Genomic DNA, 16,919 nt, shown 5'->3' with positions numbered 1-16,919 from the left:
AAAGGGCAAGAAAAAATATAAGCCAAATTCAATCTTCTCCCTCTACTTTTTAGAGCTTTTTCCTAGCTCGAATAGAAAAAACTTATAATCTTCATTTTATACCGTAATATACATTTTATATGTATTAAAAGATTTCTTAAATAAAATTAATAACATAATTTTTATATATATAAAATATAATAGAAATTATAATAGAAATCCAAACAATCACTACCAAGATTTAGTTCAAATTCCCCAAGATTTCTTAAACTTCCCCATTATGCTCATCATTCTATTTACTCATATCACTATACATATATATTATCATAATTAATAAAAAGATTACCATAATTTTGACAAAAATTACCACTTTTTTTCCTCATTAACTTACCATATACTTTCTAGATTTTTTACCTAAATACATGTCCACTAAAAACAGAATTTTAATTAATAGGAAACGGTGTGCAGACCTATAAAATGGCCCCCACCCCATATTCACCATATCCTCACTTACGCTTGCAGAGATAATTGGAGTTCATATTCATTTCAATGGCGGCTTTTCTTCCTCTCACTCTCCTCTCTCTCCTCCTCTTCTCTCTCTGCTCCGCCTCCCGCCACTACCACCCGCCGCCATACACCGCCGACCCATCTCGGAAACAGACTACCAGCATTATTCACGAGACCTGCAAGGCGTCACGTGACCCCTCCGCATGCGAAGCCTGGTTGTCCCAGTCCCATCACGTGCCTCCCAACGCCACCGTTTTGCAGGTCATCCAATCCGCCTTGTCGGCAACCTCGCAGAATCTGGACAAGGGTCGGGTTATGGTTCAGGATATTCTGGAGTCCTCCGCCGGGAACAAGAACCGGTCTACCGCCGCCAGAAATTGTCTGGAGGTAGTGAGTTACTCCGAGTACCGGATCAATCAGGTCGGCGGAGCTCTGTCGGGCGGCAGGCTCAAGGACGCGCGTGCATGGATGAGCGCGGCGCTGGTGTACCAGTACGACTGCTGGTCGGGGCTCAAATACGTGAACGACACGTCCCAGGTGGTCCAAACGATGGCGTTCTTCAACAACTCATTGATTGCGGGCACCAGCAGCGCGCTTGGAATGTTGGTGAATTACGACGTCTATGGTGATAAAACCGGCTCCTGGGGCCCGCCCAGAACCGAGCGAGAGGGATTCTGGGAACCCGGGTCCGACTCCCACACTCCGGGATGGGTCGGCCGTTTTCCGGCGGGGCTGACGGCGGACGTGACGGTGTGCAAGGGCGGAGGTGGGTGCGATTACAAGACAGTGCAGGAGGCGGTGAATGCAGCCCCGACGAACGGAAAGAGGTTCGTGATCCGGATCAAGGCGGGGGTTTATGAGGAGACGGTTCGGGTGGCGTTGGAGAAGAAGAACGTGGTGTTGTTGGGGGATGGAATGGGCAAAACGGTCATAACAGGGTCGATGAACGTGGGCCAGCCGGGAGTCTCAACCTATAACTCCGCCACAGTCGGTAAGTTGACTACCTAAATTTCATATTGCTGCAATCTCCCACCATAACATGCTATGTCGTGTTTTGGTTTTTCAATTTTTTTTGAACCAAATTAATTGTATATTGAACATAATACACTTATATTATAATTAATTATTTTTTTAAAATGTTATATAATCATATTTATTATATAATTTATTTTGAATATGATTGAATTTAATTTAAATTAAAATTTGCTCATAATTTTTATTTTTTGATCAATTTAGTTTTTGGCATGACTTTGCATAATTTTCTTAAATGTCTATACAGTAAATATTTTTTGTTTATAATTAATTAGGTTAGGGGTTATCATAAATACTTATTATTAACAATATATATATTGACTAAAACATTGTAAATATACTTATTTTTTTATTTTTAGTTAATTCTTTTTATATTATCAATTTTTCTACAACAAAATTTTAGTTAATAAGTTCATATTTTAATTTTTTGTACACATTTATCAAATGTGCAGCATATAACTAGCTAGTATTTATTATTGGTTAGCTAGTAATATTGGTATGGATTAAAATATCTTCAATATATTTAATTTTCTATATTTTTTGAAACAAAATAATTTTCATATATATCTAATATTAATTTATTATACTAATTTTGATAAATTATTTTTTTATTATTTATTTAATTAATAAATATAATAAAATTTAAAATTATATACATGTGTGAGGTTGCCTCCATGTATAACTACTTTGTAAGGGTAATTATATAGATACTCCTTGAAAAATAGTTAAATTATGCAAATTATCCTTTTACTATCAGTAATTACACTTAGCTACATAAAACTGTCACTTTTGACCGTTTGACTCTTACAACAATTTGACATTTTTCTCACACAAATATACCCTTATCTATGGGAGAACTTGATATTTCATACAACTTCTGGGGTCTAGATGTGATATTCTCAGATTAATTCGTCCAAAAGATTTCCCTATCTACCTGTGCATTGTCCCAACAGTTTCCATTTTACTGAACATGCACTTGGCCATTGCTCTCACAGGAGTTCTCGGCGACGGATTTATGGCCAGCGACCTCACTATCCAGAACACGGCTGGTCCGGACGCTCATCAAGCGGTAGCTTTCCGGTCAGATAGCGATCGCTCCGTCATACAAAACTGCGAATTGATCGGCAACCAAGACACTCTCTACGCCCACAGCCTACGGCAGTACTACAAATCCTGCCGCATCATAGGCAACGTCGATTTCATATTCGGAAACTCAGCTGCATTCTTCCAGGACTGCCTCATCCTCGTTGCTCCAAGGCAACTCCATCCGGAAAAGGGCGAGAAGAACGCCGTGACAGCCCATGGCAGGATCGACCCCGCCCAGTCGACAGGCTTCGTCTTCCAGAATTCCGTGATCAACGGCACTGAGGCATACATGGCACTGTACTACAGCAACCCCAAGGTGCACCTAAACTTCCTTGGTAGGCCGTGGAAACAGTATTCGAGGACAATTTTTGTTCGCTGCACGCTGGAGGCTCTTGTCACGGCAGATGGATGGCTGCCCTGGGACGGCGATTTCGCGCTGAACACTTTGTATTACGGCGAGTTTGAGAATACGGGGGCTGGTGCTGACACGTCGAGACGAGTGTCGTGGAGTAACCAGGTTCCGGCCGCGCACGTCAGCTCGTACTCGGTTCAGAATTTCATTCAAGGGGATCAGTGGATCCCTGGAGCTTCTGATGATCAATAAGTGTGTAGATATTATTGTAATATATATATATTTGATGCTCAATTCAAGATTAACTGCAAGTAAATGCAGGGGATGGAGCAGGTGGAGATTTTGAGAGTATTGCTCTTGTAATATAATAATTCACAATGAACAAGTTTTGTAAGTTGAGCTGATTATAGGCAATACTGATACAGTAGACAAGTTCATTAACATGCAGATTCTCAATTATCTTCAATATAATTGATTTGCATACAAAATTTTTGGACTATGATCTTCAAGATGTGGACAAGTCTAGTTGAGTCAAATAAATGATTGTTTAAATTTGTTTGAATTATTATTGGGTTTGAAAAATTATGACTAGTTGCACTGATGTGATTATTAATAATTTAATGCCAAAAGGAAATTAAAATACTAGTTGAGTGGAAGAAGACAACAGGGAGAATTGGTTGTTGGGGATTATAGAAATATGTATGAAGTAGAATAGATATTTTCTTGTATTTCATTTTTGCTACGGATTTTGCAACTGATTTTGTCATGAAGGAAAAACTCCATTGCAAAATCCATGACAATATACCATCGAAATAATGAACTATAGTTATCATGTACAAATTGCACGGGACAAAATTCATTTTAAAATCAATTTCAAATATGACGGTTCAATAATTAATGACTCCAGTTGTAACTTACAGATCTCATCAACTTCATAGCTTGTTGCAAAAGTTGTTGCAAAAATATTCGCAGGTTGGCCATGGTCATAGTCCGTCACTAATTCCGTAGCAAAATTACAATTTCATTTTTCAAAGTACAGTAAGCATAAAATATCGTTGCAATGCCATCAATAATTGCCACAAATTATTTTCATTGCAAAAATTGTGACAATATTGTAACAGAATTTGCCCGTAGTAAAATGTAATATTGTAGGTTGTTGCAAAATTCGTGACAAAAAAATTTCATGACGATATTGCTGTTACAAATTATTTATAACGAATGTAATATAAATATTCGTTGTAACGTTGCAATGTTTTCACCTTTTGTTACAACCTTGCAATGGACTGTGGCTGGGCAAAATTTTGTTACGGAAGTTGCAACGACTTATGACAATTATAGGTCATCTAAGAGTTGACTATAATTTGCTATGGAACATTATAATGGCCTTTCCATTGCAAAAGTTTACCATCAGTTTGCAATAAAAATTACCATGAAAATTCAAAAAATATTGCAACTCAAATGCAAAGTCGCGACCTAAGCCATTGTAAATCTGAAATGGACGTATCCGTTGCAAAAATTCCATTGTCATAAGATTATTTTTTGAAGTCTATGATATCACCAACGATGATATTAATGTTAGTGTTGAGATATTATCAGTAAATTTCCAAAAAATATTACATTCCTTAATGTGATTTACATGTTTTTTTTTTCTTTGAGAACTCTTCGTATTATAATTTCCTTATTGTACTATTACATATATAATAAATATTTTCTTATCATTATTACTAATGAATTAATATTTTAATTACAATTCACGAAAATAAGTTTTTAAAAAATATTATCTTAATTAAAACTTGGTAATGTATACGAAAGAGTAGTAATTTATGTTAATTAAATTTGATTCTGCAATTTTACTAATGTTTTAGAATATTTTAAGATCTTAATATACTTTTTTTTTTTTATTACTATCTATTCTTTGAACTATGATTAAAAGTGTATGTGAGAGTCACAGTGTGACTTCTATCACTAGTCGTACTATTTTGTTTCCTGAAGGTAAGTTCTTATGAGTTATGACAAATGAATTCATGTCACTGCTCAGCCTAACAGAAAAAGCTCGTGATACTTCACGGGATGGACTTCTCCCATGCTTTAAGAGACTTGGCACAAGGAATAATAATTCCAGTTATACTTAAAAATTTATTTTTTGAATTTTAATATTTGAGTTAGATCATAAATAATTTTATTTTTAATTGATATGTTAATTATATATATATATATGTATTTGTAGAACAAATAAAAATAATAAAAATAATTGGTCCATCGAATTAGACCCATCCTGTCAAATTTTATATTGGTGCGAGGCGGGTCCTGAGTCCACCCAAATCTGCTCCGTTGCCACCCCTAGGAGGCATGGATGGAAAGATCGTAAAAAAAAAAAAAATACAATTTTGGTCTTGTAATTATAGAAGATGTATTTTCGGTCTTTTTCGATTTTGATTTATAATTGAATATTATAATTTAAAAAAAATAACATATTTAATTTAGATGTCCTCGGAAACTGCTAATTCCAGTATAAATTAGCAAATATTTGGCATGCGCCTCTTTAGTTTGAGAATTTTTTTTTTATTTTTGATCAAGTTTAACTATGTAACATTTTTTTTGCTTGTGACATCTGGACTCCATGTGTCATTCTTCTATATTTATAAGACTAAATTTACATTTTTACCTTACGTTAACTTTTATATGCCACATGAACAAAGGTGTTGATTAATCGTACAAATAAAATAATTATAATAAAAATCTTAATTACCATTAAATAGCAACCTCAAAATTGTGTAACTATTACATTTTATATAAATAAACGAATCGATATAGTCGATGAGGCCTTGTTCGATTGGTAAGGTTAAGGCTCCACAACTAAAAGGTTGTGGGTTTCAAGTCCCGTGAATATTGGTGTGCGTTTACTTCTATAGTCATTTGTTATTTTTCGTCAATCAATTTTTAAATTTAAATATATTAATAATATAATGAATTACATACTATTTAAAAAAATGAATCGATATAAAATAATGTTTGTGTAAGAATAATATAAACCATATACGAAAGTAACATAAAACAAAAAGGCATGAATAGATGGGAATATTCATGATTCTCTCAAGACTTGTACGCAAGTTTAACTACCCACACTTGAACAAAAATGATACTAAACACATTTTTCCAACTATTTTTATTACAAAAATGATATCATAACAAAAATGAATTTTTCGTAATAAATATCTTTTTGTTATAAATTTTGTCCGTAATAAAGTTTGAAACTGGATAAGGTGAGCCTCATGTCCAACTAGATAGGGTGAGACGAGTCTTAAAGTTAGGTGACAACGAGTTTTGAGCCTGTAAAAATTGAACATTACGAATTTTGAATTTAAAAAAAAATCAATTTATAAAAATGATTACAACACTGATCGCTACCAAAAGTTAGGACATGCAGATATATTCACAAATTACTCCCCTATAAAATTCTTACATCGACAAAGAGAATCAAACTCACAATTACAATCTATTTTTACCAACCGAACAAAAAAGTGTTGGGCATTTACACACCTATATGAATTACTATGGCGTACACACATCATCAGAATACAGAGCAATAAGGAGAATTGCTTGGCGTGTAAGTGAAACCCCATCAGTTGAAGCATTGTCTCATCCATTCACTCTACCACCCACACTTGTACTAGTCTATACCCATGCAATCTATGCAATAAAGTTATGGTTGTGTGTTGGATTCGAAGTTTTCTTGATACGAGAGTTGTATTGATGTGTAATTTATGAATATATTTGTAAATAATATATGATTTTGTGGGTATATTTTAATTCATAATAGTGATCGGAACTGAATCTATCTAAAATTCTTGGATCCGCGGGGGGTGGGGGGTGTTTTGTAATTTTTTTACAGTAAATTATATCGACACTCCTGAGATTAGGTCCAAATTAATACACAAACACCTCATGTATTTTTAAAAAAAACAGGCATACTCCGGGGTGTATTTGCAGTATTACAAAGGAGAAGGGATGTTTGTGTGCTTGGCCTAACATCAAATAATGTAAAAAAAATTTTTATGCTATACATAAATTTTATTTTTTATATATATATTAGCCCCCAAGATTTGTAATTCTTTTTACAAGGTATACATAAATTTTAATTTCTTTTATATCCCCCCCCCCCCAAATTTTAATTCCCCTCTATAATTGGGACAATATAAATCTAAAATATAAATATAATTTTCCTTTCTTTTTTTCTCCTTCCTATCAAATTTGGATTAATGTTTTAATTTTAAATTAATTATATTGTTTTATATTGTAAAATCTATTTCTTTTACTTACTATAAATTCGAAAAAGCAAATTGAGTAACTAAAAAATATTTAATTTCTATATTTTTTAAAAGATTAATATTATACTCTGAAACTTTAAGCACAAATTGAGTGCGTTAATTCAACGTATTTTTAATTGTTTTTTAGAAAAAAAGTATAATTTTACATTTATTTACAGAGGATTTAAATGAAATTAATGTTATTTTATTTTAAAAAAGTATACATTAAGTATATATATAAATTAAAATAAAATAAAATTTAAACTAAAAAATTCAATTAGAAAAAAGATACCATCAGACAAGCCCGGAAAAATTGCAATCTTTGTCCCCGTACTAGGGTGTATTGCACTTTTCGTTCCACAGTTTATGGACTTAGCACATTTAGTCACATAAGATAAATATTGCAGTATTTTTGGTTCCATATGATAAAATTATATATTTAGTTCCATAGTATATAAAGTTGTGGCACATTTAGTTCTCATATGATATAAAATTATTTATATCTTATGGGCCAAATACGGCATAATATTTATCCTATAGGACCAAATATGTCAAATTTTTATTCTATGCAATAAAAAATATTATAATATTATTTTATAAAATTAAATGTGCTAAATTTCTATAAATTACAGAACTAAAAATACAAAATATCTTATTGTATAGAACTAAAAGTGCAATTTCTCCGACAAGGCATTATAGGTTCTAAAGAAGTCACATGTGGAGAGGGATAACATGTGCACCCTTAATAAGACCTGTTTCTGATTTGTGATAATTAAGAGATGGGCAGAGAGATCCAATTAATGTGGACTTCCCATTCATTTCAGCTATTAGTACAAAAACTAATAGGGATAATTACAATAAAGTTTAATTAAATTATACATAAATTTTTTATTGATATGAAAAATTACATATAATATTTTTTCGATTTGTTTTTATCTAATAAATAGATTCATCTGTTAGTCAATTTTACTGAATCTATTGATATTAAAAAAAAAATCGATACTTCATTAACTTGTTGCAGGTCAAACAAATTTTTTACAACTAAACCACTCTTATAAAGGTGAAAATATATTTTCTCCCATATATAAGAATATTTGGTTATAAAAAGATTTATTTGACCTGTAATAAAATAGTAATAATATCAAATCAATGGTAAGAATGAATTTTTATTTGATTTTTTTGTTAATATCATCAAACTCGATGAATTTGACTAACAGAAGAACTTAATTTTTTGATGGAATCAAATCAAATGGATACTATAAGGGGAGGGGACTGTAATTATACCAAAATAATACTATTAGTATTGTTTGGAGTTGTTTTTAGGTAAATTTTGAAAATTTGAGAAATAAAAGTCTGAATTATGTAACGTGAAATGTTACAAGAGAGTTTGGTATTATTTTTGGGGTGAACAGCAATTTACCTCCACGTGATATTAAAAATGAGCATATTACTCCCATATAAAAAAAATATAGCAATTTACTTCCTTATACAGGAAGGTAAATTACTTCATTTTGAAAAATATTGAGAGGTAAATTGTTGTATTTTAAAAAATACAGGGAGGTATATCGCTATTTGTTTTTTCATAAGGGGATAATTTGCTCATTTGCGATATCACAAGGGGGTTGCTTACATTTTTTCTATTATTTTTGTTAATATTCAGAAAATATCGGAAATTATTAAGAATATATTTGTATAATTTTTTAAGGGGGTAAATAACTTTAAGTGTCAAATCATGCTTTTGATAATTGCAGAAAAATGTTGAAAATGAATAAAAATTTGATATTATTTTTTCAGGAGACAAAAAATAATTAGATGTTAAATGATGCCTTGATATTGGGTATTTTGTAACTTTATATATCCTAGTAAATGTCATAAACAATATATTTAAAATATTGAGTTTATAATTATTAAAATTAAATATGATTCAAATATATTTTACTTCTTGTGACTGGAAATACGAATTAGTGAAATTAAAATTTTATTAATATTTGGCTAATACTTTTAGATTAGTAGATTTTTTCATAGATGTTCTGGAGGAATATTTTATTCTTCTAATTAACATAATTATTTGATAATTTTTAGAAATATATTTAGTCTCCTAATACATAAATGGATTAAATGATTTTTTAAAAAGATAATTAAGATCTAAAAATCTAAAATGATTTAACTTGGATCCAATTTGGGTTGTGTCTAATTAATTCGACTAGATTATGAGTTGTAATAGGTTCTAAAGGGGTTTTATCGTATTTAATTTTTTATTAGTCAATCAAATGTCATTTTTAATAATATCATGCAATTAATTTAAAAAATACTACTATAGTCATGATTACAATATGGATTGTGTGTTTAATTAAGTCCAATTAAATCATCTGTCCTATATGATTTTTAATAGGTCCGAGATGGCCCCTCATCATATAATTAATCGATCAAATATATTCTTTATTTTTTAATATTAACAAAAAAATATTATTTTTAATATATTATGCAATTGTAAAAGAAGATACTTTTAACCTTCTCTTGAAATTATATAAATATATTAATTTTTAAATAAAAAATTTTCTTGTGGCTTAAAAAAAAGTATGACGAACCTCTAATTTCGTGTAATTAGTAAATTATTATTTTTTTGGGATGTTCATTCGGTAAAATCAAATCGAATAGAATTAAACAAATTTTTGAGAAATAAAAATTTTCCACGCAGTATTTTGAAAAAAATGATTATTAAAGACTAACAATTCATAATTATATTGGATATTATAACCGCATCAATTTTGCATGGTATAGTTCCAGTAGGGGTCTTTAGCATAAAGAACACAAAACAACACTTTATTTATTCACTTGAATCAGAAACACACTTTTAAGACATCATTACATGATTCCAAACCACCAACAATACATTCCTCTTATTCTTACACGCAGCAATGAAAGTTTCACAATCCCATAAAGAGTAAACTTTTAACAACTACAGATTTATGGTGATCATAAGTGGATCCACACCTTGATCAACCACGAATGTCTTGGTCACTTTCTTTGTAGAAGCTCCGACAACTTCAACTTCATATGATCCGTGGAATCCTCTGAACTCGAACTGTCCTTGTCCGTCGATATGGCCATGAGCACGAGACAGCCATTCTTGCTTCAGAGCGAGGTACCGTTTGCCGGCTTCATTAAGATCCCCTTCTGCATTTACCAAGTGCGCGTTATCTCTGCTCATGAAAAGCTCCCAGAATCCCCACAACATCACGCCATCCACCGCAGGGTGGGCAAAAGCTTCCCGGAGCATGACTTCCAAATCGTCAGCTCTAACGTACTCATTGTTTGATGAGACATCAAGTTCCGTGAACCAGATTGGGAGGCCGAGAATTCCCAACTTATCAAGAGCTGAACAAACGATCGGTCCGACTGGGCTGTCTATATGTCCCTGTATGCCTATTCCTCCAACAGGGGCACCCTGTTCTTGGAGATCAAGAATATGCTGAATATACTTCTCAGGGGATGAGCGTGAGTCACATCCGTCCTCAATGTGGTAGTCATTCACGAAAAGGGTGGCGGAGGGGTCCAGCTGATTTGCAGTCTTGAACATGTTCACCCGGATATCTTTTCCCAGATGGTCTTGGAAGAATGATCCATGCAGCATTTCATTGTTCACATCGTACTGCTTGAACTTTCCCTTGTAACGTGTCAGAAGACCTGTTAGACGGTTTTGAATGGCTGACATCAGGTCGTTTTTGCTCAAAGCACGTACCCATGACTGAACGGCTCCCTCTACCTCCCAGAAGATACAGTGGCCACGAAGTTGAATATTATGGTTTGTACACAAGTTCAACAAGTCATCAGCATCTTTGTAGTTGAAGTTCCCCTGCTGTGGTTCTGTCCAGTACCACTTTAACTCATTCCCAAAGACGGCCCAGTTGAAGTTTTTGGAAAAGAAATCAACAAAGTCTTCGTTGTCTATGTTAGTCCTCATTACACATGATCCGAATGGGAAGCTGTTTTGTGTTTGTCTTATTTTCACAAAGGTGCCAACCAGACTGCCAGGGTCTGATGCAGTGAACTTTAAGATGACATTACGCTTGCGTATCTGCATAGTTGAAAATGTACAGAATAGGGTAAAATCAACTACAGGTATAGTACTAAATTTCATTCTTCAATAGATTTGGCAAATGTCATAGTAAAACATTGGTCGAATGCCTGCTTTATAATTTTTACCAGATTGATGCATTATTCAAGCATGATCTTCTCCTATTAGTCTTGGGAAAAAAAAAAAAAGGCAAGAGGTTGACCGACAAGAGAAGAATAGATAATGATAAATCGTCCCACAAGCAAAATGATGATGCCAGAATGAACTGATTGACTATTCATTTAAGATAGAGTAGACTTCGTGTTTATCTAAAGAGTTCTTGATTCCATCATCGAGGTCAAGTTTATGGCTCAAAACCAATTTCCAGGAAGTCAGAAATTCACAACTTACCTTTTCCGTCTGTACTTTCAAATGTCTGAATCTCGTGTGTCTGTCCACCGGAAAGATTTGAAGCCCAGCAACCATCAAATCAACCCCAGCATCAGGACCCTGTACATAGACCATTACCTTTGCTGGTTGCTTCTCAATTCTGAAGGATCCACCAATTTCATGCCATTTGTCGTCATTAATCTCAACTTGCCCACCATTTACCCACTGCCCATCCACGCCAAGAGCAACATTAACACCCTGAGGCTTAGTTGCTCCAGTGCCAATTCGAATCCATGCAGAAACTTGATATGTCAAATAGAGTTTAATTTTATCCGTAATCATCTGTGCTGGTCCCATCCACGTCTGCGTACGATTAGTCACAAGAATGTATCGACCGCTCAAAGGCTCATGAGGTCCAAGGGAATCTGCAGCCATGGGAGGAAGAATATGAGGCGAACCATTGCTGACACTAAGAGTGCAATTTCCGAGAGGGAACCACCCATTGGTGCCGTCACTAAGGTTGCTATTACTGATAATATTAACTCCAAAAGCAGCATTCTGGTTAAAAACAGGAAAGAGTTTAGAATCCTTGTTTTGTTCTCTGTAACATTTGAATTTGATTCAAAAAATTTCTATATATCAGGAACTTCTAAAGACTATCATGTATCGGACTACCTCAATGGCCGGCGGAGAAGCAGGTGGGGCTTTTGCAGCATGCTTTACAACTAAATTATCCAGGAGAATATCAGTGCCTGGAGGTGGACCTTCTAAATAAATAACCACCTTCGATGGGGAACCATTTAAAAGAAATTTTCCTTGCAACTGCACCCAGTCTTTGTCTGTTGCCTGTACACTACATAACAGCAAAGTTCTTAGATATTGAATACTTCGATGCCAGACCAAAGAGATGATCATTATCAGTTATTTGAGAAATGACAAGCCCAGATCAGAAAAGAAATGATAGGCACCTACTCTCATTTTCATTATGGCTACATTTGGATTGATTCAAATCCCTGGCAACAAATCCTTTGAATTTGTTTAGGCTATATTTGGTTTAATGGATTTGAAATGATGAATTTCGAATTCCCATTAACGTATCCTTTTGGATTGGATAATTCTAAAAATCTAAAAGATTTCAAATCATTCAACCCTAAAATTTGAACTATGTTTTGTTAGATAATAATGGATTTCAAATTCTTATAACATGAAGTCATTTGGAATTATTTCTCTATATCCTTGTCTCAAATTCAAATCCATCAATCTAAATATAGCCTTCGATAACTTTAAATTCAAAGGATTTCAAATACTTCACTTCTAAATTTGAACCACATTTTGTTGAACATTGGTGGATTGCAAATTCTTCTATTATGAAGTCATTTGAAATTCTTTTTCCAAGTTCTCCCCTCAAATCCAAACACATCAATCCACATGTAGTGTAAGTGAACTAGTAAACTACAAAACATGAAAGAGGTAGACATGTAAAATGTAACTAACTGCATTTGATTAATATCAACACATTTCTCTTGCAATATTTCAGGGTCTGATGGTAAAACAGAGATAAGATCAATTAACCAAAGAAGAGGATCAAATTAAAAAACATTATATTTTGTGATGTCTATAAATATCGAGTCTGATGTAAATCAATCCATGTCCAACTATCAAAATATACTTTCAAGATTAACAGTTAGTATTTAGAACTGTTGTTCCTGGACAGCACTTTATGGCAATTTATATATGTTATAAGTGGTTCTTCACAGCATACTTGTAACCAAGATTAGAAAAACTCACATGTTGAAAGGAACTTTTTGATAACTTTAGTTTCTTCTCAGAAAGCATGAAGTAACGAGTAACTCTTGTAATGTTGCAAAATGAATAAAAGAAAAGTTCCCTCCAAAGCATTAGTTCACATAGTCTAATGCAAGGCCTTCTTATCATTGGTCAAGTACAGTATGAATTAGTGGACATAGCAAAGTCCCAAGGAGGTCATCTAGAAAATCTTTTGCAGACTAAACCCACACACACACACAACAAAAAAACAGGCCACACAAAAATTGACAAGGAGATGCAATACCTGCCAATCCCTATATATTGTTCACGCTGATCTGCTGCCTGAACCCACAGAGTAGCCCTAACATCTGAACTGCTGATGTTATTACCAAATATTCGAACTGCAGCAACGACCTCATAGGCAAGCTTTCTCTGCACTCTTCCCGTTATCTCCTGCTGAATCCCATTCCAGTTCTGTGTGCGATTTTCTGTTGATGCAAAGAACTTTCCAGACATGGGAAGAACTTTTCCATCAGCCATAGAATCATGCGATACAATCTTGCAACCTCGCCCAGACCAACTATTAAGGCCATCATCAAATCTTGGATTCTGGATAATGTTCTCGTTGTCATCACATAAAGAGCCTGTTCTTTGGCTCTACAGACGCAAATAACAAGCCCATATAAAAACTCTATCAGCAACAAAAGGGTCTAGTGTAAAACAGTAGACAAGAAAACACAGTTGCTTTTACATATACAGCTTTGCTTGTTGGAGTGTATGATATATACTTACATCAGATTGATTGGAACTCGGGCAGGTAACTTCTACTGATCTTATGAGTAGGTCAATGCCAGGCGAAGGCCCTTCGAGATAAAACGTAACTCGTTGAGGCATAGTAGACAGAGAAAATGTACCTTCTACCTTCTCCCAACACTCCATTGAAGCAGAAGTTCTGCAGGGGGCTAAAAGAATCAGAAATTGCTACCTGAAGCAAGATAAGCAAACTGAAAGAGAGAAAGAACTTACTTTCCAATGAACAAATAATTAACAGATAAATCTTGATACTCAATTTTTAGAGTGGCCTGCACATCAGCAACAGCTTGAGGAGTCCCTGATATTCCAACCCAAGCACAAACTTTGTAAGTTGAACCTGCAGAAACTCTGTTAGTGATGTCTTGTTCGAGGCCTTGCCAACATTCTGTCCGGTTTGTAATAACAGCAAAACGTCCTCTTAATTTAGATGACAGCCACTGAGGATAACCAGACTCCGAGGGTACCACAAAGCCATTGCAGCAATTAGGATGCCACAAATGAAGTCCTCCAGAAAAATCATGGTTAAGGATGATGTTAGTAGCAGAACTGCTGATTGAATCCTTTACCTCTTCATTTAACTATGGCCAAAAATATAAAAGATTAGTTAATGAAACTGATAATCAATTTGATGAAGGATATTAAAAATAACATTTCAAATAGAGTAGCTTCTGGCTTAACATTTTAAATGCTATCTAAAAATATTGCTCATGCTAAAGACACAAGTAAAGATTAAGCAAAAACCTCACTAAGACGATTCTGACCACCTCTACAATTTACAATAGCAGACGCAATTCTAATTCAATAATCAAATATCAAAATCATCAAATTGCACCAAATCAAGACGGAAAGCTCAAATTTTCTCTTAACTTCTGATGTGTTGTAGATTTAAAAGTGCACGCAACAGACTCATCCAAACACTATAGTGGCTAATGTAGTCTTCCATGACCAAAATTGTTGCTAAACAATCACATTCTTGACACTCCACATGAATAATAGACACCTTTTGCTAATCCTCATTTTCTCCTTTTTGTTATTACAACATATAAATGGTTCAGACCGTTTTCAGTTTTCAAAACACATGCATGAATCATTGAACTCCCACAAAGTAAAAAGTAAAAAAAAAAAAAAAAAAAAACAGAAATCACATACCAAAAGACAAAGAAAAGAAATGAAAAACTAATGGTGCGAGCATGCATTCGTCAGCTTGTGGAACTCCATGACAAACACATAAAACTAAGCACGAAAACGATCCGATAATAGAGAAAATCAAAGCTACGAAGAAACACACAAACGAGAATCCAAAAAGCTCCTAAAATCAAAACCTTTATTACCTCAGACTGAAAGCTACCATTGACATTGCTAGTGGAAGGCTTCTCCATAATGTCTCTTGATCCCTAAACACCCAACATCAGAACATCAAAAAACCAGCTTATATCAATCAAATTCACAAATGGGTAGTCATAATTTCCAAAAATGTGCACGAAATTCCAAAATTTTCACTCGCTGAATCAAGAACCCCATTGCCAGTACCTTTGAATCTGGGCTTCGCCTTGAGACTGCACTGGTGAAGCAGCACTTCAAGAATCGGCTCATTATATATTGCCTGCCTCTGCCTCCGCGAAAGTTTTGCAAAGTGAAGTTTAAGGAAAGCGCGGGACCCTGTCAACCAACCAATCAAATTTTTTGGTTTTTGGGTTGTCGCTTTCTGTCTCCCAACAACATGTATTGCCGTATAATCTTCTCCTCGGGAATTAAGAATCGATTCAAATTCAACCTCAGTCCCAAGTTTGTAAACTTGGGTTTAGTACAGCGATCGTAGTGGGATGCAATCATTTAAGAGTTTCCTTTGGCTTACAGACAGAGAATAGCTTTGTGGATGCTTGAATTGAAGCAAAAGTTTTTGCAGAGGTCTAGTGGTCTAGATTGCTTTAATTAATCGATTTATGAATATCTTTGTGTTTCAGCTCTTTCACGACAAGCCATGTCTATGATTCTATTCTAGGAATACAATGATTAGGTGAGAATTAAGCTTTCAGTACATGAAAGCTTCATGTTTCCTCTCAACTCAACTTTTTTTTTTCTATATTATTTTCTTACAAGTAAAAAGGCTTAATTATACTTAACCTATCTTCAAAAATAGGAAATTATATTTTTTTCTTCAAAAATTTGAGACTAAATTTGCACTCATTGCTGCTTGCATTTAACACATTTGGAGGGAACGAAATTTGAGACACTTTGAGCATATGGAGCGACCACCGAACATCATAGTCACCATTATTGTGGAAGATATTAGACAGAGGATTATCAGTGTTAATTTATCTCGTTATGTTAGTTCATGTGCGTTATATAGATTATAGCATATCCCTTGGCCTGTCGAGGAAGAAACCACCAGGTGAGCACTGTTGTACTGTACGATCTTCTTTTATTAATGGAATTTATATTTACAAAAGAAAATCTTTATAATTGTACTCGTTATATGAATATTTAAACGAAAATGCTAATTTTTTTTTTAAAAAAATGAATAAAAATATAAAATCTTTTAGAGTTAATTATATTTTTTTGTCCCTATATAAACAACTTGTTCGCTTTTGGTCGCTAATATGCACCTCCCTTGATTTTGATCCCTAAA

The 16,919-nt window shown here is 33.8% G+C and overlaps 2 protein-coding genes across 2 annotated transcripts; one reads left to right on the top strand and one right to left on the bottom strand.

The window, feature by feature from the left end:
• Window positions 1–474: 474 nt before the first annotated feature.
• LOC105178382 (Plant invertase/pectin methylesterase inhibitor superfamily) lies at window positions 475–3,427 on the top strand. The gene is made up of 2 exons (XM_011101847.3): window positions 475–1,477; window positions 2,514–3,427. The coding sequence occupies exons 1-2, from the start codon at window positions 529–531 to the stop codon at window positions 3,206–3,208; spliced, it is 1,644 nt and encodes a 547-aa protein (XP_011100149.3). The 5' UTR covers window positions 475–528; the 3' UTR covers window positions 3,209–3,427.
• A 6,638-nt stretch (window positions 3,428–10,065) lies between these two features.
• On the bottom strand, window positions 10,066–16,293 carry LOC105178099 (endo-1,4-beta-xylanase 1). The gene is made up of 8 exons (XM_011101462.3): window positions 15,821–16,293; window positions 15,622–15,684; window positions 14,504–14,868; window positions 14,270–14,429; window positions 13,782–14,134; window positions 12,386–12,563; window positions 11,732–12,268; window positions 10,066–11,341 (listed from the first exon to the last, which is right to left on the bottom strand). The coding sequence occupies exons 1-8, from the start codon at window positions 15,881–15,883 to the stop codon at window positions 10,223–10,225; spliced, it is 2,838 nt and encodes a 945-aa protein (XP_011099764.2). The 5' UTR covers window positions 15,884–16,293; the 3' UTR covers window positions 10,066–10,222.
• Between the last annotated feature and the right edge of the window lie 626 nt (window positions 16,294–16,919).

Source organism: Sesamum indicum, linkage group LG9 (genome assembly GCF_026168435.1).
Source record: "Sesamum indicum cultivar Baizhima isolate 11 linkage group LG9, ASM2616843v1, whole genome shotgun sequence".
Classification (NCBI taxonomy): Eukaryota; Viridiplantae; Streptophyta; class Magnoliopsida; order Lamiales; family Pedaliaceae; genus Sesamum; species Sesamum indicum.
The sequence above is the reverse complement of the archived record's forward strand: the minus strand, read 5'-3'. Positions and strand labels throughout refer to the sequence as shown.

Excerpts from the sequence above, each read along its gene's own strand:
- LOC105178382 (XM_011101847.3), top strand. The coding sequence starts at position 529 with ATGGCGGCTTTTCTTCCTCTCACTCTCCTCTCTCTCCTCCTCTTCTCT. Across the intron at positions 1,478-2,513 it reads CTATAACTCCGCCACAGTCG|GAGTTCTCGGCGACGGATTT; the intron begins GTAAGTTGACTA and ends TTGCTCTCACAG.
- LOC105178099 (XM_011101462.3), bottom strand. The coding sequence starts at position 15,883 with ATGAGCCGATTCTTGAAGTGCTGCTTCACCAGTGCAGTCTCAAGGCGA. Across the intron at positions 15,685-15,820 it reads GGCGAAGCCCAGATTCAAAG|GGATCAAGAGACATTATGGA; the intron begins GTACTGGCAATG and ends TTGGGTGTTTAG. Across the intron at positions 14,135-14,269 it reads CGAGTTCCAATCAATCTGAT|AGCCAAAGAACAGGCTCTTT; the intron begins GTAAGTATATAT and ends TTGCGTCTGTAG.